Source organism: Perca fluviatilis, chromosome 13, assembly GCF_010015445.1.
Source record: "Perca fluviatilis chromosome 13, GENO_Pfluv_1.0, whole genome shotgun sequence".
Lineage (NCBI taxonomy): Eukaryota > Metazoa > Chordata > Actinopteri > Perciformes > Percidae > Perca > Perca fluviatilis.
In genome coordinates this window covers 22,955,102-22,979,604 of record NC_053124.1, presented here as the reverse complement: position 1 = coordinate 22,979,604, position 24,503 = coordinate 22,955,102, and the positions used below count along the sequence as shown (strand labels likewise).

Below are 24,503 nucleotides of genomic sequence, written 5' to 3'. Positions count from 1 at the left end.
TATTTTAACATAATACAACTTGCCCACCAGAGAAAGGAAAATAGAAGCTCACAAAAACATATAGCACTGAAGTATAAAACACAGGAAACTATTAGAAATACGTAGTTTTTTTAATGAAATACTTAAAAACAAAGCATAAAACATTAAGACATGAAAATAAAATGTGGAGCAAGATTTGTGGCTCAGATCTTTTATTTAAAATTATGATTGCACTTTGGATAAAGGCCAAAGGTACCCTAAAACACTTTCCAGATTTCACAGTTTCAAAGTCTCAAAGAGAATAAAGGAGAAGAAACGTTTGTTAGGATGATGCTCACACCTTCATCTCTTGACCTTGAGGTATTCAAGTATTCAAGATTCCTTTGCGGTTTCCTTATTATTTTGCTGGGCATGTAAACTATTCTAGCCTGCTTATTCCATAAAATGAATATGAAACAGAGAGCACAAAACAATACTCAAGACTTTAGAGTGACTTTATTGCAGACAGGATATTGTTTAAAATGCTATTCATCAAATGAACCATGTATCTTATTTTTAATGTTGTATATATACATATATATATATATATATATATATATATATATATATATATATACAAAACAAAACCAGCAGAAGAAGACACAGAAAGATATGTGCCAAGCTGCTCCAGTCTTCAAATGAGGTTATCCTCTGTACCATTGTAGCACTGGACATGGTAATTTCTGTCAAACGATACCACTCGAATAGACTCTGTCGACCCCTGAAACAGTCAACAAATGGAGGGAAATTGTAATGATAATTTCTCAGAAACTAAAGTATCAATTACTGCTTTTTGCCATTAATTAAACAATCAGTTCAGCTCACCTCAGTTGGCAGTATCGGCTCCTTGCATGCAGCACACAGAGGAGCTTGGACCCTGGAACCATAAAGAAGTCTCAGCAAAAGGTCACAGAAACTCAAGTCACTCGATGTATGACTTATCTCTTGTGTAGCCTGTCTGGCAGGGTTTGGTTTCATCTTTTGTCTGGAGTGTGAAGTAAAGAGCTTGGCCTATTGTTGTTGTACTTGTACAGGTCCTGTATGAGAAACTCACTTGTGGTAGTCGCTGACACAATAAACTCTGGTATCTGCGTCTACAGAGAAGGGCTGACCCTCCAGGCTCTGTCTGCAGACCACACAGCGAAAACACGACGGGTGGTAGGACTTCCCACGAGCCTGCAAAACCTGGCGATACAAAATTTACACAATGTCAGAGCCAGTGGTGAAAAGTAACTAAGTACATTTACTCAAGTACTTAAGTACAATTTTAAGGTACTTGTTTCCATTTCTACTACACTACAATTCAGAGAGTAATGTTGTACTTTGTTCTCAACATCAATTATCGTATAACTTTAGTTAGGCTAGGCTACTATACTTTACTTCGTTTTAGATTCATAATACAAAATATTATCAACAAATAAATTATAATCGGATAATGACTTTATTGATTCCTTGGTGACATTCGCAAGCTACCCTGCAGTATTGTGCAACATATGATCAAAAAACAAGCCACTTTTACTGGCTTTTAATAATTATTTTTAATAATATAATATGCATTACTCTGAAATGAGCAATTCTGCATAATGATAACTTTTACTTTGGGTACTTTTCTTATATTGTGATGCTAATGTTTTTGTACATTTACTTGAATTGTGAATTCAGACTTTTGCTTGTAACAGTGTATTTCTACACGTGATATTCATTATACTCAAGTAAAGGATCTGAGTACTTCTTCTACCACTGGTGAGAAGAAGTACTGGTAAATCAATATATACTCACCATGTCCATGATTAAATACCCACAGCTGTTACACGCCTCTGAGGATGAGTGAACTCCTGAGTACTATATTAAATGATAAAACAATTCCCTCATTAAATGTCTGTAATGTCTGTAAAAAATGGCTGTATTTTTTGGCAAACTGGATAATGTATACAGGAATGCTAAAAAGGGATATTCTTACCAAAAAATCATGCTCACAGTAGATTTTTCCTGACACTGAATAAAATGGCTTCCCACTGAGCTTTTCATCTATAAATCATAAAACAAAGGACAAGGAGCAAGGTATACATTCTTTACTTAATGTGACATTTGATGATGGTTAGTTTCATTTTCTAAAAGAATGAAATTCAACTTTAAATTGTCATTTCAGGCGTAAAAGAGTTTTTGAGTGATAAACTCCTAAATAATACCCAAAGATGCATTTCTATTTTGGATTGTTGCTTAATGAGTCCTGAATATTTAATGTTATAAAGAAATACCAAAGATTTCAAGTCAGGTTGTGAGGGTCTTTGAGATATTTTGGACCCAAAACATAAACATTGACCCTCACATCAAGAGAACTCACTGCAAATGCTGCAGGTAAAACAAACGTAATGGAATAAATGTCCCATCGCTCGGCAGGCTCTCTCTTCACCATACACCGCTTTACTGCAGTGTGTACAGCTTCCTGAACACATAACACAAATAAGAAACAAAAAAAAAACTGGTTACTGTGATTCTCGCTTCATTGACTGAAAGCATACTGTACAGACTGACAGCACACTCACACACATGCTGATTCATGACCTGTCTATGTAACCTACAGAGTGCTGAAATAAATGACCACTAAAACTGTTAGAAAGGTATATTCAGTGTATTCCTTTCTTACCGAAGTAAAGACTGGAACTATAACTTGGCTCCATCTCCAACAGGATTTTCCCCAGTTGACTCAGCCTGCTGGAACCTAGTGTACAACTGTCTGGGGGTCTAATTTTATGTGCGGTGCAGACAGCTGTAAGGGGAGCTGCTTTCTGGGTTCATGGGTGTTGCATTCAGTGCTTTGGGTCTCTTCAGACCCCCTGACTCCTCCAAGGTGGCTGGCTGAGTGGGTGGCAACAGATGAGGCAAGCTGGTATCTTTAAGCACGAGTTAGAACACCACAAGGGATACTCTTTATGCAGAATGGCCCAATTACAGATTATAATTATTGATGTGTTATGTGTACATCAGTTGCTGGTGAACGTGGAGCTAACTTTATTTTACTTGATATTCTGCTGGGTATACATATCCCCTCAGGGATCAATACAGTTCTATCTTTATCTATTTTACATCACACTCTATTTGTTGATAATATTGTGTATCTGAATCGGCAAATTAACTTGTAGATAAAGTTATCAAATAAATGTAGTGGAGTAAAAGATACACTATTTCCCTCTGAAATGTCATGGACTTGAAGTATATAGCAGAAAATAGAAGATTCTTAAGTACAAGTACATCACAATTGTGCAGTACTTGAGTAAATGTACTTGGTTACTTTCCACCACTGGGCAGAAGTATCCAGATCATTTAAGTATAAAATACAACACTGTAAAAGTACTGCATGTAAAATCTTACTTATAAGTAAAAGTACAGAAGTATTATCAGCAAAATGTAGGCCTATAAGCATCTACTCACCACACAATTCTTTTTACGTAAACAAGCTTACAGACTTTCAGTTTACATAATATTACAAATTCTTACACATGGATATTCTGCTAAAACCAGAAGCTGGATGCTTGACTGTTTTTTTTTTCAAATAGATTTTACTCATTACCAAAAATATATCTTGATTACGTGACACATGTGCCAATTATTGTGAGTTTTCCAATATCCCAAGCCCCTCAAAAAAGTGATTGCGCAGCAGAATACTAATTACATTTTATTCTGAAATGAATTATTAATAAACAGACAAAATATATTAAAAACAAACACACCTTTTAAACCAAGAGTGAGCGGCCTCCATTAAATAATCCTCACCACCCTGGCTGCAAATGACTGGTGCTGATGCATTAAAGCTTTACTGCAATCAACAGTCTGTCTGTGCATGCAGAAAATATTGAACATGAGCCATGAAACCTCTTCACCCTTTAGTCATAAAAACTTACACACATTATAACTTGATTCTGCTCATATACTGTATCTTGTTACTGCCCTCATGTGGACTATTGAGGCATTTTATAACTCATGACCTAGAATCAGACCTGCCCAAATAACAGTTGAAAACAAATGCTGGTATTTGTGCCAAGTGAAAAGAACTGATTGGAACTGAGCAATTTAGTTGTCTGCATTTTGTTTTTATTCTTGTTTTAATGACTTTTACAAATACTTTTTCTTTTTTCATGGTTCCTTCTCGTATTTATATCTCATATTTTGATTTATACCATATATCTGTGCTGAGATGTCAAACACGATAATCAAAACTAAGTAAATAAATTGAATTTACTTGGATACTTTCGAACACCAACTAAGCATTTCACAATCTTGGAACTTATCAGTCGATCATAAACAATGAAAAAGTATTACACAACCTAAAATGTCCCCAATTGAGATAAAGTGCAACAGTAACTCAGTGTTACAGTAAAGGTATTAACTACTCTAAAGAAACTCTAGCTATGAATCTCCACAGCAAATGTTTGGCTGTCTTGGCTCTACAGTAACATGGGAGGGGAAGTGTGTGAGCAGCTGTTGATTCTTCACTGAGGTCTCTTGTTAAGACACACTGAAGCTGTTTAAATTCACCACAGTGCCCACCCTGCATGCTGTCAGACTGGTTTAACAAAACCCAGTGTCACTTGTGTTTGAGTGTAAAGGTGTATGTGTGTGTGTGTGTGTGTGTGTGTGTGTTTTGGGGATCAATAGTAGGCTATCCTCACAAAGGCAGAAAGATAAAGATTTCACAATTGTTTAGTCATGTATCTGTAAGTGTTGAGTGTTGTAATTTGAGTTTAGGGTTTCAACGAAAAAACCACAAGGTTGAAATTAGGCTACACGGGTTAAAACTGGAGGCTGAGGCTTACTTTTAGATATTTGGCATTCAAATTATAATTATTTTGGCTTTCCAAAATGTATCACAAATGTGTGTCTGCGAGTTGTCTTGCCCTCAGGTATGTTTCTGTGCAGGAATGTCTGTGTCATGAGGCATGTGGAGGCAGGAGGAGAGCATTTGCAACATGGGAGTGTTATCCACAGTATAGACCTACTATCAGACATCAAGCATACACAGGGCATCATATTTTCATCATCATTTCGCTGTGGGGAAAATGCAGCTGACCAGGCAAAACCTGCGTTTTGAAAGTCAACACATACTGCCATCACAAATATTCATTTAGGGACAGAATTTATTCTAAATTCCTGCTGTTAATCTAGCTATTATCTACTTTTCAAATATATTTATCAGAGTCGGTTGGTGGCATAAAGCCTAATAGCCTACTATTCATTTAATTTAAACATAACATCTACTTTAAGCTCTGTTTCGTTTCCACACCCTTCCACTGCCTCATTTTGGGGATACACCGCACTATGCCAACAATCCATGGCATGTTTGGCTGTTTATAAATAGGGCACCCATTGTGCCGCACAGTGAGGGGAGTCACATAAGGACTCATGTCTTATCAGAAGTCTATACTGTGTGTATCAGCTCTGCAGTGTCTCGGCTCAAGGGTAGGCTACAACGGCAGGGCCCGATCCTCCTCAACCGTCAAGTTTGGGCAGGTAACCGTAACCTACCTGTGGGCCACGCCCTCCGCTGCGCACAGGTAATGCAGAACAGGAAGTGGCTGTCAACGCCGTCGCTGTCGCCGTTAAGTGAATGAAAATGCGACGGTGCATTTGAGAGAGAGACAGCACCTTTTCAATCGTATTTTTAATAAACTCTTTACATTGAAAAGGAGAAATCCTTTCTTTTTGGTGAACATGCGGCTCTGTGCGACCTGCCCGCTCCTGGGACTTTTGTTTTTGACGGTCTTCGACTCATCAGGTGAGATAATGATCGCTCTAGCAAGAAAAACATTGTTTAGTAAAGCTATGTTCACGTGTTTTCATCTATTTATTTTTTTATTTTTTAGTAGGCTTCATTTAAAAAACAAAATGTGCTAGGCCTAAAACAAACATTGTGGCTTTATTTCAAGTGTGTGTCAATTGGGTCAAACACACAACTAAGATGAGAGCATGCTTGTCTATTGCTCAGGCGAAACCTAACGCAAAGATGCAAAGCACTCTGGATAAAGCGAGCTGTGTTTAAACCCTTGTGTTGACTTCGGGTCAAAATGACCCGTTTTCAATTTTTGTTTAATATCAGAAAATATGGGACGTAGAAATAAACGCTGAAAATGTAAAGAAGAAACATTTTACAATTTAAAACGTTGGAAAAAGCAAAAACAAACTGTGAAAAAAAGGCGTCAAAAACGTCGAAAAAACACTTTTTTTCAAGGTTGACGTGAAGACAACACAATCTCCGTGTCATTAAGTTAAAAGATAGTAGAAGACATTAAGTCAACGTTATGTAGGCCTAGGCTATGATTGATTGACTTGACAGTGGAGATGAGTACATATTCACTCTGTGTGTGACTTCAAGACCTCCATTTTCAAAAGGTTTATGAGGCTTTTATGGAGCTTCCTGGAGGCATGAATTCATCATGACTTCATTAATGATTGACCTGCAATCTGCTGCTGGGCTATGAATCTGGCGGGCGTTTTATCATATTTTTTTGTTGTTGCTAGATTTAAACTGCTTTCCCTGACTTAAGCCTAATTCATATCTTGGGGAAAAGTCATCCGCTGCATAGTAAATGTATTCTCTTTTATAGTGTTTGTAGAAATTATCATACATACTATATTTTGCCACTAAATAGGCTATTGAACCCCGTGACATCATCGACACACCCATTGCTTGCTGTCACAAGAAACATTTTATGTAAATGCTTCAGTATTGCTCTGTGTTTCTTTCAAGTTCTTGCAAGTTAAAGCTGTAAATTCCTGGTTTCTTGTGATATTGTGCAACTTACTGCACACATGCTTTAAAAAACATTGTAGCCTAATAAGTTTTATGTCAAATCTTTGCATCATTGCAGCGAGAAAACCGCACCCAGAGTTCTTGTAAATTGCAATAATATTATGATTGATGAGTATGCTTTGGGAATGCCCTTTAGTCCAGACCCACAAGCATGCCGGTGTTAAGCAGCTAAAAGTCTGCAGGAGAACCATCTCGTTTGAAAAATCTCATTCAGAATGAAAGATAGCTAGTTGATCATGTGGTAAAATATGGTCTTTTGAAGGGCATTAATGCTACGAATTGATGTGTTGCATTGTACAAAATAGAACATAATTGACAAGTACTTATTGAAGTTATGTGAAATGAGAAGAAGTATTTATTATTGGATATATTACAGGAAACTGTGTAAAGCAAGTGCAGTAAATATGTAGTAAGTAGTTGGTGCATGTGTGTTTGTTTGTTTGTATCCGTGTGTCTGTATGTGCATACAAATGTATTTTCTTTCTTTTTGATAGATATAAACTATTGTTTTTTTTCCTTCTTCTATGGTTTACTATTTAAGAAGTTTTTTTGTTCAACTAATAATGGAGACCCGTCTTTTAATTACCTGAACTTAGTTCGGCCTTACTGTACTGTAGTACAGTACTCTAGTTCTTTATCGGCTGACATACACACCAATATATACATATCTAGCGTTGTATTGGCCTAGCTGAGCTCTAGTATAAACGTTTTCAGATAGAAGAGGCCTTAAAGCAACTCAAGCTGCTAGTGTGATGACATTATAGATGAAATAGAAACATTATCATCTAAGGTTGTAAAAGGGAATTTACCTAAAGGGAGAAGTTTGCATTTGCCCCATGAGATCAAATTATCACACAAACAGCAGTTACTTTTTAAAACTGGTTCACCAGTGTTCTTCTCTTTACTCAGTGCTCAGATGACTCACAATAATGTGAAGTCAATTAATTACACATGATAGGTGTGCCTGGCTCAAGTGTAAACAGTGAACTTTCTTGTTTTTGTTTTGTGTTGTGTGTGTGTGTGTGTGTGTGTGTGTGTGTGTGTGTGTGTGTGTGTGTGTGTGTGTGTGTGTGTGTGTGTGTGTGTGTGTGTAAATTTACAAAAATGTTTAAAATTTTTTAATTAACTTTTTTTGTCCACCAGCCATATGTTCAGATTTTACCAGCCACACAATATGTAGATTACCATTGTTTGTTTGTTTTTGGGCTGGTGAGTAAAGCAAATCTAGAAACCAGCCAAATGCTGGTAAAATGTGCATGTGTGTGTGTGTGTGTGTGTGTGTGTGTGTGTGTGTGTGTTTTGTTCCTTTTGTAACCTAAATATTGCTATGGGGGTTGAATTGATACCTTAAATTGTCCAGGAGAGCTGAATGGTGTTCTGCATAGTGTAAGCAAACTGATGTCCTCTCATTTGATTTATCCCTCCCCTTTAATGTTTGAATAGGGCTGGAACTACACACTATTTTCAATTAATCTCCCGATAATTTGTTCAATGGTCGTGTTATCTGTAAAATGTCAGTAAAAAAGCACAGTTTTCCAGAGTCCAAGATGAGTTCTAGTTGTGTCTGAGAGTCCTAAGTCCAAAGTTATCCAGTTTACCTTAAACCAAAGAATGTTTGGTATTTTTGCTTTACATGCTCACAAAGACAATGCTATCATGTTGAACCATGAATGTTTGTTCTAAATTTCATGGAAATTCATCCAAGAGTTGTTAAGATATTTCACTCTGGATCAAAGTGGTCGACCAATTGACCGACCGCCATTGCCATCCTTAGCCGTGCAGCTTTAATGTGTCTCAGCATGCTCTCAATCAGCAGATGTGCAGTTGAAGCAATACAGGACTCAAAAAGCACACCTTTAGATTACTGATCACAGTTTACAACATCTTTAGGCTACTTGCAGCTAACTCCCATGTGATCTGTTCCCTCAGAATGTCTACAGACGACGGTCCGACCAGACAAAGGCTCGACAGTGACTGTGTTCACCGAGCTGCCGTTGGATCAATGTGCTCTGTGTAGAGTGAGCGGGGTTAATGACACACAAACATCCTGCCACTCCTCTCTGTCCCTGCCACCTGAGGAGGAGGTCAAACTGCTGTTCAACTGCTCCCAGCCGATTGAACAGGCGTACACTGTGACGATTACGCGTACAATTGGTTAGTTTATTGACCTCATTTGAAGTTCTTCAGGGATTGTTTTGTTTAGGGAACCAATCGCAATTATAGGTTTTATTCTGAAGCCTAAAGCCTTTTAGCCTGCAAAAAAAAAGGTTTTGAGGTTAAACCCCTTATGAAGAGTTGTTTCTGTTATCAGGTGTGATAATTTCAATTTAAAGGAGTCAACCTTCTCGGTTACTGCCTTGACATAAGAACCCAAAAACCTGCACAATTCTCATCCAACCTCAGTCCTATTGTTGGGGTGCCACAATTCTATTAATTCCTAATAACAATTTAATAAAAACATAATTAATAGACATACACATGCACCTTGCACTAGAATTGACATTCTTAATCAATCTGTGCATCTTTTTGTTGCCTTTATTTTTAATCCAGAGTGCACTAAGGACACCTGCAACCCTACAACAGAAAAAGGTCAACCCTCCATCCTTAAAGAGTTCAGCAGAACCTTTACCTGGGAGCTGAAGGCACCTGAGAAGACAGTTGTGAGTCTGGACATACTTGGAGAGGGGCTGATAGAGACATCCCAACCATGCCCTGATGGATTTCAGTATTCAGTGACCACATCCAAAACAAACACCAAGGGCCGGACTCAGTATTGTCGAGGTGGTTCTGTCACTCGTTTTGACCTGCCAAATGGAGCTGTTGTGTCTCTGCACGTTAAACCAAAGGCTCAGGTCGATTCAGTGTTGTTCCAGGCCTCCGCTGGACCACTAAGTAAGAACAAGTTACTGAATATAAGCTCTTTTAAGAAAGTGTCAATCCTAGTTTCATCCTAGCTCAGCACAACAACTGGAAATTGCTAGCCTGGCTCTGTCCAAAGGTAACAAAACAAGTTACAATAAGTTATATCTTGTTTATTTAATCCGCGCAACAAAACAAAGTGTAAAAACTACAAATCGCAGTTTTAAGGCAGTATGTCCCGCACCAGGGGCAATTCTAGGATCGGACCTTTAGGGGGGCTAAGCCCCTAATGAGAATGTGACACGGATACAGTGCCTTGCAAAAGTGTTAAAGGTGACGTGAAAACCTGCAAATTACTGATTGGTCAGAGAGAATCGTTACTAATCACTGCGTCATCATTGCTATCGACAGACGGGGGTGTCCTAAACAAACCCGCCATTTTTAAATAGTTTAGCCAGCGGTGTTTTTAGTGAGCTTACAAATAGTGCGTTCCATTTACCTTGGAACTTGGAAGCTGGAGCTGGGAATGACGTCTCACCCGAGTTGAATGCGTTACATTTACAAGTCGGATTTTTCCTTGTGGGGTAGCCAGGTTAGCCATTGTAGCAATACCACTTGAAAACAACGCATTACGCTGTTTTTTTGTGTGCATACAAACAGCGTAGCAAACAGACAGATAGAAGTTGGACAGGATTGTGTGTACGATTTAGTGAGACACAAAAAAGACAGAAGTGCCAATAACTGTATGATACTACAGCTTTCACTACTGTTGATGCACGGGGCAGCCATGTTGGATTTTGAGCTCGGGGTACTGCGAGGTTGTCCGAGTTCCAAGCTCGGAAAGCCGAAGGAACGCATTAGTGAGCTTTAGAGGTAGGTAGGCTGATTTAGTTAGCCTACCTCTGGACAGAGCCATGTCTTTGTCTTTTCCCCTGTTTCCAGTCTTTGTGCTAAGCTAATTTAGCCACCTGCTGGCTGTAACTTCATATTTACCATACCGACATTAAAGTGGTATCGATCTTCTCATCTTACTCTTGGCAAGACAGCGAATAAGCTTATTTCCCTAATTGTCGAAAGTTTTTTTCCATTATGTTTTAATGGCGCAACATGATTTCACTAGTTTGAAATTAGCTAGTAGCAACTACGTTTTTAGGAAGGACTACACACAAACTTAGAGACAGATTTACGAATAGCTGGTATAACACAATTCTGGCAACTGTCTCTCTCTCTCCTTTTTGCCCCCTTAAGAGGGCCGAACAATGCTTCTAAGTGTTGATTCAGGCACGACTGTGGTCATCAGCCGAGACCCTGATGAACCAGAATGTGAAGTGTGCTGGGTTGATGGCTCCACTCCCAACTGTAGCCCCACAGAAAAGACACTGACGAACATTGAAAAACTCTCGCTGGAGTTCAGCTGCCTGAAACCTCAGGATGTGTACAGCGTGAAGATAAGGAAGAAAATAGGTGAGAACTGTGGAGGCCATGCCAGCATTTACTTCAGTTACCAGCAAAATTTGAGATTGCCTGTTTTTAAACTATACATTAAATTCTCATGTATGGAATACAAAACAATATATAAATAAAAAACATTTAAGTAAATGCTGAAATAAAACAGAAATAAATAGATAAATATCTTTTATAAAGATAAATATTAAATACATATATTGAAGCTGTAATGAACACAATCATGAATCAATAGTTAATGCAAAATTAAATGAAAACAAACGAATGCAACTATTTTCAAAAAAGGGTTAAGTCTAATTTCTACAATCTACTTCTGCATCTCTATTTATTATTGTATTTCAAATGATCTACTTTTATTTATTTGTTTTTTTAGAAATAAATAAACTTAGAAATACAGAAAAAAATAAAGATTTGTAGATTAATTACATTTATTTATGTCCCAATCAATGGCCATTTATTTATTTATTTAATCATTTATTTTTGTATTTATCTCAACCTGCATTAATATATTGATTTGTTATTCGTTAAAAAAAATATGTATTTATTAATTATTGAGATTATTTCAGCATTTACTTATATATATGGATATCGTCTACTCCAAGTCAAAGCTCTTTCTCTCTCTGTGGTACTCAAAAAAAGACAAAATGCTCATTTAACTGCATCAAATTCAAACATTTATCATTTTTGTTACTCAGAATGCACCCAGAAAACCTGCACTCCCCCTGCAGGAGAAGTTGATCCCGACCTCTTCCAGGACTTTAAAAGATCCCTAACATGGGACATTAGTGTTCCAGAGAGAACTGTATTAAACTTGGACTTCCCTGGTGGATTAAAAGAGATGTCTGAAGCAGAAAATTGCCAAAATGGCCACCAGTACTCAGTGAGTACAACTAAAAGTGATGGAAAGATCAGAACTAACAGCTACTGTAAAGGTGGGACAGTGTCTCCTCTGGATCTGCTCGGAGCCACGACTGTGACTGTAGAAGTGCCCAAAGGAGGTGAACTGGACTCATTCACTGTCAAAGCAGCACCAAGAGGCAAGTGTCTGTTTTTCCATTTTGTTCACAGAAGAAAGAAACCCACGTAGGCTATTTACAGAACAACACATACAGTATATCAGACATATTCCTAAAAACTAATGCTCTGTCCTTTTAAAATGATGTTTCATAATAGTGTTAACCCTTTTTTCTTCAGGCACAGTTGGGTGACTAAATGTATTGACTTTCTTAGCTTTTGTTTTTAAGTTTTATTTAGCAGGGACAATGTTCATTGATCAACAGGAAAAAAAGGACTGTAAATGAGCTAGAGTTGGCAAAGAAAACTAGTTTTTATAAACCTAATTAATATAGAGATAACAGTGAGGATGGTATTTTATGGAGTAAAATTACATCCGTTTCCAAAATAAGACTCTGAGGCTGTAGTTAGTATTGAGCTAAATGCTAACCTGCACACAATGACAATGCTAGCATGCTAATGTTTACCAGGCATCTGAGTTTATAATGTTTTTTGCAGGTATTATAAACAACAAATAAAAATGTTGATCTGATGATGATCTAGATGAAGTTACGAGACCACCAAAGTAATTACTATTCATCCAGAGGGGGGCATGAATTTGTGAACCACACTTTGAGCTTTGGTCTGATCAATATCTTGTTGTACCACTTTCTTTCTTTAGGTGGCAGAATGACTCCTGTTATGCCCGATCCTAACACCGTCATTACCATCAGCAGGGTGCCCAGTGACCTAGACTGCAGTGTGTGTGAGAAGAAGGAGCCCACACCGATATGCAAACCAACACAACTCATCTTGAGAGATCCTCGCAACACTACAGTAGAGTTTACCTGTCCTCAACCTCAGGATGTTTTCAGTGTGGAGATCAACAGAAAAATAGGTATGAATAGAGCTGTAACAATTCCAAATGTTGCTGTACAAATAATTGTCTCATAAATAATTGCGATTAACAATGTAATTGTCTCTTTCAGTCAAATGTAAAAAAAAAAAAAAAAAAAACTAATTAAAAGTTTTGAATGAATTCCAGGGTACATTTTTTGGTTATATGATTGTTATGTGAGCCAGATAATGTAATAACACAGGTACACACCCTATGAAGTATACAACAACAGCCTTTTAATATCATAAAACATTTTTTCTAACTATATCCCCCCCATTTTTGTTGTTATGAACGTGTATAGGGTCAAGTGCCAAACATTAATTATTGAAATAATAATAAAAATATTTAGTCCGACCAATAATCACTTGTATAATTACAATTTGGCATCTAAACCAAATCAACAATTACCAGTCATACTAGGGATCGACCGATATGGATTTTTTAGTGCCGATACCGATTTCTTTTTTTTCTTTTTTTTTTTTCCATCAGCCTTAGCCGATGACAGATACGGGCTGCTGATTTTCTTGAGCCGATATTTGGAGCCGATACTGCTTTTCTCCCTCAATTCACAACACTTAAAAATGTAAACCCTGCCACACTGGATTTGTTTTTGGAATCTGCTATGCCATTTCTTTAAAAATAATAAACAAAAACACAGATCAGTGTTACTTCTGCAATCATCTTACATTCATATCCCGCAAATTATGTGTGCAATGTGCATCATACAGATGGGTGCACTGCATATGGTTAACTGTGCAATGTGCATCATATGGATGGGTGCACTGCATATGGTTAACTGTGCAAGGGTAAAAGGCTTTCATCACCATCTACATTGCTTGCTGACATATTATAAGACAGATATAATCAGGTCGTCACAAAATGTCCTTTGACAACACATTTAAATAATTTAAGAAAACAATAAACCTGAAAAGTAGCCACTGAAATAAAGTTCTTGATTTGTAATTTAAGACAAATCAAGAACCAAGGTGCTAGTGGTGGTGGAGGGGCCGTGCATGGGCTGCATGTGAACTGCAGCATCTCCAGCAACACAGAGCTGCCTGTGGACGCCTGTCTGTAAATAATGCCAGGAAAAAACTATCGGTGAACGCAGCAGCCGCATATCGGCCGATGCACGTAAAAACGCAAATATTGGCCCGATATATCGGCCGGCCGATAAAATCGGTCTATCACTATGTCATACACCTTGAGACCTCAGCTGGTTAGCAATTAATTGCGGTTAAAGCTATAGTGCGTAGTTTCTGTCGCCCCCATGAGGAATTCTAAGTAATGACAACAAAACTGTCGTTGCGTCCGTAATAATATTTCACTAAATGATTTACTGAAAGCGGCCTACAGATGAATTCATCTTAATTCTGTAGACATGTTTTTTTCCTTTGAGTCTTTGTCGAGACAAAACTAAATTACCATTGCTTACATGCTCTTCTCTACAAATCTCAGACTGCACAGAGGCCTCCTGTTCTGGAGACATTGTTCAAGCCGAGTCCTCACTGTTCCCAGACTTCAACCGGACCTTCACCTGGGATCTGAAAGTTGTCTCCACTCGGACCTTTCAACTGGACTTCCCAGAAACAGGAATGCGACAGATTCCGAACGAGGAGACCTGTCCAGATGAGCACACATACTCCGTTGTTCTCTATCTACGCACGGGGCCGGCAACCATTGGTACCTTTTGCAAAGGAGGAACTGTGACCACCATCCTGGCTCGCTACAAAGGCCGTGTGTCTCTACAGGTGCCTGGCGACAGGAAGCTGGAACCCTTTGACTTCAAACTCAATGTTGGACCTGAGACCATCAGTAAGTTAGTACAATGTTTGTGTCATGCCAAACATTTGGTCTATCCCACATGGGATTAGACACCACTACATATGAAACCTCATACAAGATGTCTTCTGCTGATTGTCTCCTTGTTTCTCTCCAGTGGCTGCCATAGTGAATGTCAACCTACCACGAGGTGTGTCAGACACAGACTTTATCACAGCCAACTACCCCAGGGATTTCCCTGATAGCCAGCAGATGCAGTGGGATTTCATGGTGCCCGGCATGCACAACTACACAATGCATTTTCATGATTACACGGCTCCAGAGTGCCTCAACAATGAAGTGGGGGTGGAGTACCAGAAAGAGGACAAGAAGATGACTAGGCTGACTCTGACGGATTCTCAGCCGCAGCATCAGCAGGGCAACTTCAACATGGTGCTGAAGAATTGTGAAACCAACAGGACACTACAGGGACTCACCTTGAACTTCAGAGTCTCTGTAATGAGGAGTGGGCATCCAGGTACAGTGGTAAAGTTTGACATCGGGGAGTCTGAAGCTCTGGAACTTATGCAGTACATGCACTCAAGTAACCAGGTTACCTTGTGAAAACAGTTTGCTGTGTTTTACAAAAAGAATAGACAAATGTCATTTTTGGGCGAATTTGATTAGGAAATACAGTTACAGTTTGAGAAACAGGTTAAAAGTCACAAAAGGCTTTGATTTATGTTTAACAACTTTCTGGGTTTTTCAAAGCGTAGTATTGTTTCGAAGTATACATTTTTGGAAAAAGCTTAGCTCTGCGACTTGAATGCAATGTAAAACATGAGAGGCCCAACCTGGGGCTATGTTAGTCCAAATGCGTAGAACCAAACGCTTGTTATAATGGCATAATACTGCATGTATTATATGCAGACAAAATGCAAACAATATATAAATTGATATGAAGACTTTTTTTGATCACTAAAATATTGTCTTTCTATGTTGTATTTCTGTCTTAGTTCTGTGTGCTGTGGATCTAACCAAACAACAGGGAGTGTCCCTGCAGGTAGAGAAAGTGGGTTCTGATCCCTACTGTGAGATGAGAATTAACTCTAAGGTTGAAGAGAAGATCAACGTGGCTGCAGGCACTAAGGCTGACCTCTCCTTTCTCGACTGTCCAAATGAAGATATGCGCCTGACTGCTAGTAAAGTTATTGGTAAGATGATTTTATTTTGCATGTTCATGATTGTAGCTTTTTAGTTTTCATGTTAAAGTAAAGAGGGGTTTTTTTTTTCGTTAATGTCTATCAAATTTCCCTGGTTAAAGAAATATTAAAGTTAAAGTATGAAGTAGTAGTTTGATAATTGGTATGCTAATAGCTAAATGCTATTAGCTTTGTTGCCGAGAGTTGGATGCAAAGATAAATACCGCTCTCAAGTCTGTAACGTAAGTATGAGATCTAGATCTAGTAGACAGCTAGCTTAGCTTAGCATGAAAACTGGAAACTGGGAGACGGCTAGCCTGGCTCTGTCCAAAGGTAATACAATACCTTTTTATTTGTTGCTGGCTGTTCCTTTAGTTGGAAACTTAATATTCTCATTTTGTGTCTTTTGAATAACAGACGGGATGTCCTGCTCTGCGACTGTCCTTATTGTGCCCCAACTGGACTCCTCTCTCCCGATGCCCCTCCACAGCTTCACCTGGCACCTCACTGTCCCTCAGGACGGCACCGTGGATCTGGTGTCGCCCACAGGGAGTCTCCGACAGTCCCTGCCCGGCCAGGAGTGTAATCAGTCTGTCTCCCTGCATGTGGCAGAGAGCGATGGGTTTTCTGTTGGAGATTTCTGCTTTGAAGGAATCATCCAGAAAATTCAGGTGCATGGCAACGTCTCAGTCACAGCCACAGCCGAGGACTTTAGCAAGACCAGAGGTCCTTTTCTCAATGCCAGCTTCAGTGTGGAGATCCCAGGTAAACGTGGATATACTTGGGGGGCCGCAGCTGATGATTATTTAAATATTTGATTAATCAGCAGATTATTTTCTCGACTAATCGATTTAATCATTTATATATACTGTAACTAAAGTTTTACCAACCAACAATCAAAAACCCAATATTATCTTTACTGATATTCAGTTTAATGTCATATATGTCAAATAAATGCTGCACATTGTCCTTTTGAAAAGCTGAAATCAGAAAATTTGTTTGGCCATTTTTGCTTGAAAATTTAATTTTCTGACTAATCATTTAATCAACTAATCGTTTAAGCTTTAATATATTGTTCTTTCCTTATGGTTTTAATCAACATTCTGACAGGTTTTAACAGATTTTAATCAATTTGATTGAATTTTCATATAACCAAATTAAATTAAATTCATAGATAATGAAAATAATCGTTAGTTGCAGCCTTCATTAGAAGATCTTTATCTGCATTCTCCTGAGAATTTGTCATGCTGCTATGTGCTGTGATTCTCTACTGTAATTATGGTCAAATAGAGCATGTTCAATTCCCCACAGGGGCACTGTTGCACCACGAATGCTGGAGAATACAGTACTGACACATTTGTTTCCGTCCCATTTTTAGAGAGCATTATTTACAGAGTCAGTCCACAGATGTCGTCTCCGACCCTGCTGGCCACCCCCAACTGGCCTCAGGGTATGAAGCCTTTTTCCACCGTATCCTGGATCGTCACTCTACCGAGCCAGTATCAGGCTCAAATGCAGTTTGTCAACGTCAGCCAGCCGAAATGCAGCAACGGGCACACCGCCATCAAGGTGAAGATGCTGGGGGACAATGAGGAGATAATGACCCGCAGGGAGGACAAGTTGTCGGAAGACATGCTGACAGTGACCCGTAGTTTCTATCTCACCATGTCTAACTGTATGCCAGAGAAGGGGCACTTTGGTGCATTGACCAAAATCGATATGCAGAAGAAGAACCGTAAGCAAACAAGACTAATTTAGGCCTTGTACACAAACAAAGTACCCCTTAAATAACTAGAGTAAAGTGCTTTAATCTACCATGTCTTCTGTTTGCCTCTACAGATCTCTTGGCCATCCTCCTTGGGGTAGTGGGAGCTATTTTGCTGTTGCTCATAGTGCTGGCTAGTGTATGCCTTGTCGCAAAGTGAGTACACCTGCAGCAGAACTTTGCCAACATCTGGGCCCGTATTTATCAGACTGTTAAATGTGAGATTTTGATCTTAGGTGAAATATAAAATTAACAATCCTAGAATTTTACACCTTATTTGCAGCTGCTTTTTTTGATCGGATGTTAAAGTTTAAATCATGAACAGCAAGAATAAAGCTAGCACTGATTTTGTTTGCGGTCACTTTCTATGCATCTCGTCTGCACGTGTCGTGGTACTAAATTACCCTTATATTGTCCTCGTTTTCTCTGACTTACCTCGTCTATCAGCAGCATCATTTTCCTCACACCTCCATGTTTGGTTTTCTTTTGTTTCCAATTCAGCCAGTTCCCTCTAATTCCATCCCTATTTATTTATACATTTTTATATTATAAAATGTATATTAAATTGGTAATTTTGCATTGGAGATATTAAAAGTTTTCCACAAAAAAATTAAAATTGCTTGTTTTTGCAGAAAAACAGTACTGTCAATATGCTAGGGTTTATTTTGTTGTTAATATGGAAGATGTTGACTACATACTTGTTTCTGATTATATATTTCTGTAAGTAAAATACTTGATAAATGTGTTTTTCTTTTTTACTTCTAAGTTGTCTCTTTGGTATTTGAGCCCTGAAAATGAAAAGAATGTTCAGACTTTCAAAAATAAAAACGTATGACATTGTTAGTTATGTAATAGATAAATTATACAATGTTTGTCAAGACCAAAAATAGATAAATAGGAAAACTAAAAAAAGGCTAAAGAATTTATTCTTTAAAATGATTAAATTAAATCAAAAGTGTTTTGCTTTTTTGACTAACTGATTGGAGGTTATAGGGAAAGTATAAAGCTTCATATTTCTTTTTACACATTACAATTTGTTTACTAACAATATTATGTATTGATGTATTTAGTTATATTTTTGACAAATGCTAATATTTTACTATGTTTTTTGTACCCTAACCCTAACCCTATGTTTTGAGACTTCATACTAAAGTGCATTCTTAAGTGTAAAGTTTGATGAATATGGGCCCTGGTTTCTAGGCGATTGGATAAAGTATCTTTATTTTTTTTTCTACATGAACTGGTTTAGTGATATTTATTTGTTTATATTCTGTTCAATCGGCCTGTAAATGACGACTCTTGTTGACTCTTTCTTATTGTTTGTGGTTTGCCTTCATCTTTTCAAACAGGAAAAAGAAAAAAGACAAAATGAACAAGGAGTCATCTATCTTCATCAGCAAAGGCAATATCTTTCGCCCAAGTGACAGGCACTTCACCAAAACTCGGTCTGATAACGAATCCCACGTTTACGCCTCCATAGATGAGACGATGGTGTACAGCCACCTGCTGGGTGACTCCAGCTACGCCGACAGCATGCAGGACCACTTCAACGGGATGCAGGTAGACTCTTATAAGACATTTACAGGCCCCACTGATGCAAAGCTGCCTGTAATCAAAGAACCAGACCATGAGCCTGAGATGGACCAGTTCAAGACATTCCTGAACCCATCTGAGTCTTTCATCCCGTCCCGTCCACGCACTCCTATCGACCGGCAGGACAGCTTCGGCTTCCAGGACCGCAGGATGGTGGACAATGAACTGTACACGTTCAAGAGCACAGGGGATATAAACACGATCCGGCTCTCTGGTGTCGACATGGAACCACAGCCACCTATTATAACAGAGGACTCCTTGTAGTGTGTCAGGACTGTAACTACACGATGGACCGCTGTTACTCTCGTTCAGTACAGAGTATCTCTAGACTGTACTGATGTGAACTTCTGTGCCTCGATCACACTCAGGGAATCTGAGATCGATGAGCCTCTAAATGCAATGTGAATGTTGTCTTTGTCAGAAAAAGTCAGTAATTTCTAAAGCTTCAAGAGTCAAAGCTGCGAGCCTCTTTAAAAGGAAGTTTAGCATTTTGGTAGATACTTCTTTCTGCTTTCTTGCAGAGAGTTAGATGAGAAGATTGATTCCATTCTCGTGTCTGTCCAGTATATAAAAAGCTACAGCCAGTAGCTGGTTACCTTAGCATAAATACTGGAAACCGGAAGAGAGCTAGTCTAGCTCTGTCCAAAGGGAACAAAATCCACCTACCAGCACCTCTAAAGCTCAAACGGATTAAAGAAATAAGATGTAATGTATTAATCAGTGAGCTTTAGAGGTGCTGGGTTTTATTATCTTTAGACGGAGCCAGGCTAGCGGTTTCTCCCTGTTTCCAGTCTTTATGCTAAGCTAAGGTAACCAACTGCTGGCTGTAGCTTACATGAGTGATATCAATTCACTCATCTAACTCTCAGCAAGCAACAGAACATATCGCACTATTCTTTTAATGTTTGATTTGTTTAGTTTTATTAAATCTCTGCCCGTGTGTCATGGATTCAGGAGAAGGGACTAAGAAAAAATGTGCAAGTACCTCTGGTCCTTGTTTTAAAAGTGTTTTATATTGTTTACTTGTCTTGTTTTTTTTTTGTTTTTTTTTTCTTTTACCTGTAAATACAATGTAGTTTTTTTTGCAATAAATTCTAGGAAAATGGTCTGGTGGGGAAACCGTTTACTTCTTGAGGTAATGACTGCCATCACACTTTTCACACATTTTCCTTCTTATGCTGTGACTGTCACCTTTTGCATTCTGAATGGGGAAAACTATTTCAACCACAGGAACTCTGGCCATGAAAAACAGTGAAGGAAGGAGTGGTCTTCAGACTGCAGAGCAGCAGCCAATGTGTACCACGGAGAACTGAAAACAACAAATGGGGAAGCCAGGATTACATAGTTGCACCACATTTCTTGTAGCTGCAGATTTTCAATTTAAAACAAAGTCTGCATTTCTGTTATCTTTCCGTTTGGAGCTTTTTAACTTTCGGGAACAGTGTTTGATATTTTGGGAAACGCACATTGTTGCTGAAAGTTAGATGAGAAGATTGTGTGGTATCAATCTACTAATCTAATGCTTGGCAGGAAAGCTAATAAGCGCATTCCCCAAACTTTTCCTTAAAAAAATGACAATAGAGGAATTGGTTTTCATAGTTTATTGATGGCAATTTTTCAGGTTATATTAGGCTAGACGTTATAGGAAACTACAAGGCCAGCAAACTGAAATAATCTCTTAAAAGAATGCGGCTGAAAATTGAGTCATTGTTTTATGTTAAGGAAATATCACTTATAATTCTGGCTACAAAGGCAGTAATGATGAAGGGATGTCTGGGTTTAAACCAGTGGTTCTCAACCAGTAAGTCATAATGAGATGTGTGGAAATAATAGAAGGTTACACCCAGTTTTTACATGTGTGCAAGGTCCCAGCACCTACATACCTTTTATGGCAGGAGTACTGATATTTTGAATTATGAATATATGTGTTTTGAAATGATTGGAAAAACAATAATGCTGTATTTTTTTTTTAGGAGATCTATAAAATGAAGGCAAAAATGAATGAGTCCTTTGGAGAAGATGTCCAAAAAATCTCTGGCTTATTCTATTCTTCTTGGTTTCATTGTGGCCACAAGGAATGCTGCAAATGACACATCACAAGATCACTTAAGTCAGAAATAACAACATCATATGTCTCATGCAACTGAACTGACTGTGACTTCTAAACCAGAATTTAGTCCTGGTGCAAAACCAACTGAGAACCACTGGTTTAAATCTACGTTTAAAATAGCAGGCATAGTGGCATTGCAGCAGGATTACATACACTGAAAGCAGCTATAACCATGCACAGTCTATGATGAGATACATGGGATCAAACAATGTTGAACTGGCAGACAGAGGGCTTCTCTTCACGACAGTTCTCGTCAAACCACTTCCCATCGGAGGCCCCAGACAGGACGGCGCAGTTGTGGGACTTGCCACCGTCTGGCTGAGGGGACCGGTAGTTGGAGGTGTCCCAGTTTTTGAATGTAATGCTGACACCGGTCTGGTCCATCCAGCTGCCCTCAGTCACCATGTCATTGACGCCCAGCCAGATCTGCTCATCTGGGCCGATCCTCTGGCGGATGTAGTCTCTGAGCTGGTCGTTCTCATAGCTGGATGTGGGTGTACCGAGGACACCGCCCATGGCGTTGCAGTCCTCACTGGCAGTGTGATAGCGTTTTCTCACAGTGTCAGCCAAGAAACACTTGTCATGGATCTTCGTACCTTTCAAACAGACTGAAGAGAAAGTAAAAGGGAACAGATGGTTAGATAGACCCAAACTGTATCTCCAGCAGTGTCATCTTAAAGTTTGTTTTTTTGTAAAGATTTTTTGGGGCATTTCAACCTTTAATGGAAATAACAGATAGATACGAAACGGGAGAGAGAGAGGGGGATGACATGCAGGAAATCGTCTCATGTCGGACTCAAACCCTGGACCTTCTGCGTCGAGGTACACATCCACATATGTGTGCCTGCTCTACCAACTTTGCTAACCTGGCCACATCTTAAAGTTTTTTCACTTTGAGATTATACATGTGACCTTTAGTAAAATGAATAATAGTCATGTGGTATTTTGAAGACAGGTTATGACCAAAATATCCTCAAAAAAAACCCTGCAACATGATGAAAATAGGGCTTTTTTCTGTATTTAAGATTTTTGGATTTGCAGAAACAACTGGATATCATTTTGTGTCCTGAACAAGAGGTCAGACGGGTCTGCCATGTGGTCTCCAGATTCAAACTTGTAGTTCCAAAGGCTACACACAAATTTATTTTTAGGAGAAGCATACCTCACTCAAACGGAAGGAACACATTTGGTGCGCAGAACAATGTAGCTTATGTCATGCTATCAATAAATCCAAACAGCAACCCCTTAAAATGTTCTCATTGTAATCCAATGTGAAACTAATGGCTGCTTGCCCGACTTCACAGGTCATAAAGAAGTTTCAGCCACAGAATTGCACGTCTGGAAGGAGTTCATCTTGCTCACAGACACTTCAGTAGGTAGAACTTTCTTGCAGGGACATAAACCTGGCTAATCTGAAAGTCTAACTTTGATTGTATCTGAACCATGATGTTGGGGGCCTTGCTGACCCTCCATCTAGCGCCTGGGCCCAGGCTTTCTGTGTGTCAATGACCGTATCATAATTTGATTCAAACAACTAATAACATCATGCCTTGTCTTTAAGTGTGACGGGGCCATTACTGTCTTGGCAACTCATGTTGTTTTTTTTATTTCTTTTTAATACAAAATATTATTCTTATGGCTTTCTCCTAACTCAAATGCCTCTATCAAGTCCTAGTGTTAGAGGACTTTTGGGTACAAAAAAACCTTCTTAGAAGAATTATTTGCATTCCTTTATTAATGCAAACAAGATCATACTTGTGATCCAGCTGTTACCTGTCTGCAGAGCTTGTTGTTCCTTCAGTAGGTTGAGCTCCTGGACAATGTCGTTGATCTGTTTCTGTAGCTCCTCGATGGCAGCATCCTTTGCTGTGTCGGATTCCAATAACACTAAAGACACGAGGAAATTCAAATCAGGTGATTGTATTTAACTAATTTATTGTTTTAAGGAGATTTGGGCACATAATTATAAAGAAAACCTACTGTTTAAAGAAAAATGAGAACAATCTATTTGATAGAGGTATCTCAAACATATAACACAAACATGACATTCAAATACTTTGTAATTCTTCCTGCAGATTGTGATGTACCAGATGTTTTTCATCACCTTTTTTCACAGTCTTCTTCTTCGATGGACTCTGCTGCTGAAATGAGCAGTTCACCAGTAGTAGTACCCCCAGTAGTACACAAACTCCTTTGAACTCCATGCTGAGACCTGTTGAATGAGGCTGCTCCAACGTGGATGCTTGCGATTTATATGCCTCTCTCTCTTTCTCACACCCTCCCTCTCATCTCTCCAAACAGGGAAAAATACTGAAGTCCAAAACTGCCTTTCCTCAATCTGACCTCAGGAGCGTGTGTATGTGTGTGTGTGTGTGTGTGTGTGTGTCATCTGGCTCCAGACGCTTCACATGGAGGGCCAGTACTAACCAGAACCAGGCCTGGAAAGCAGGTGGAGACTGGCAGACGATGTGAAGCAGTTATGACGCATAACCCTGTGCAGCTTTCATCATAGTATATGAAAAAGAAATAAACACACCCTAACTAAAATAACTTGGTTACAGTTAATTTCTTGGCTCAGAAGACTAGTTTAAACCTGAAAAAAGAGATGGAATAAGCCAGTCTTGGCCAAAAGGTGTGTTTGAAGTCTGTAGGTACAGCCTCATTTTGAAAAATGTTAAAATTTCCAGGTGTTTTTGGCAACAGAGAGGAGGCACTGAAATGGAAAACTCAATCATAACTTGTGAAGTCTTTTGTGCAGCTTTAAATTACCTGTTTGGGTATCTGCAATGTTATGCCTTTATTTGTATCATTTAATAAACCTGCATATTTGTGGGTTTCAAACTCTGCAGTGAGTGCTCTATCCATAAATAGTAGTTTGTTTTGGACCTGTCTGCTTTCAGCCAGCGCACACACCCTACAACAGTCTCAGGGAAGAGTGGAAGTGATCCAGAGTCACATCTGGTCTTTCTGTAAGACTAACACGTGGCACAAACAAAAGGACACACAGACTGGACTTTTCCTGTGCACTTCTT

The 24,503-nt window shown here is 38.8% G+C and overlaps 3 protein-coding genes across 3 annotated transcripts; 1 reads left to right on the top strand and 2 right to left on the bottom strand.

Annotated features, from left to right (window-relative positions):
* Window positions 1-612: 612 nt before the first annotated feature.
* limd1b (LIM domains containing 1b) lies at window positions 613-2,844 on the bottom strand. Its single transcript, XM_039819912.1, has 7 exons — window positions 2,666-2,844; window positions 2,363-2,464; window positions 1,979-2,046; window positions 1,798-1,860; window positions 1,073-1,203; window positions 844-895; window positions 613-739 (listed from the first exon to the last, which is right to left on the bottom strand). The coding sequence occupies exons 1-7, from the start codon at window positions 2,697-2,699 to the stop codon at window positions 653-655; spliced, it is 537 nt and encodes a 178-aa protein (XP_039675846.1). The 5' UTR covers window positions 2,700-2,844; the 3' UTR covers window positions 613-652.
* A 2,594-nt stretch (window positions 2,845-5,438) lies between these two features.
* On the top strand, window positions 5,439-20,480 carry cdcp1b (CUB domain containing protein 1b). The gene is made up of 13 exons (XM_039819871.1): window positions 5,439-5,791; window positions 8,756-8,980; window positions 9,377-9,718; window positions 10,934-11,149; window positions 11,845-12,186; window positions 12,825-13,040; window positions 14,499-14,855; window positions 14,980-15,339; window positions 15,818-16,015; window positions 16,421-16,768; window positions 17,382-17,738; window positions 17,843-17,924; window positions 19,118-20,480. The coding sequence occupies exons 1-13, from the start codon at window positions 5,728-5,730 to the stop codon at window positions 19,623-19,625; spliced, it is 3,615 nt and encodes a 1,204-aa protein (XP_039675805.1). The 5' UTR covers window positions 5,439-5,727; the 3' UTR covers window positions 19,626-20,480.
* A 467-nt stretch (window positions 20,481-20,947) lies between these two features.
* clec3bb (C-type lectin domain family 3, member Bb) lies at window positions 20,948-23,773 on the bottom strand. Its single transcript, XM_039819909.1, has 3 exons — window positions 23,576-23,773; window positions 23,245-23,358; window positions 20,948-22,079 (listed from the first exon to the last, which is right to left on the bottom strand). Exons 1-3 carry the CDS (start codon window positions 23,673-23,675, stop codon window positions 21,673-21,675), a joined length of 621 nt encoding a protein of 206 aa, XP_039675843.1. The 5' UTR covers window positions 23,676-23,773; the 3' UTR covers window positions 20,948-21,672.
* Window positions 23,774-24,503: the final 730 nt, after the last annotated feature.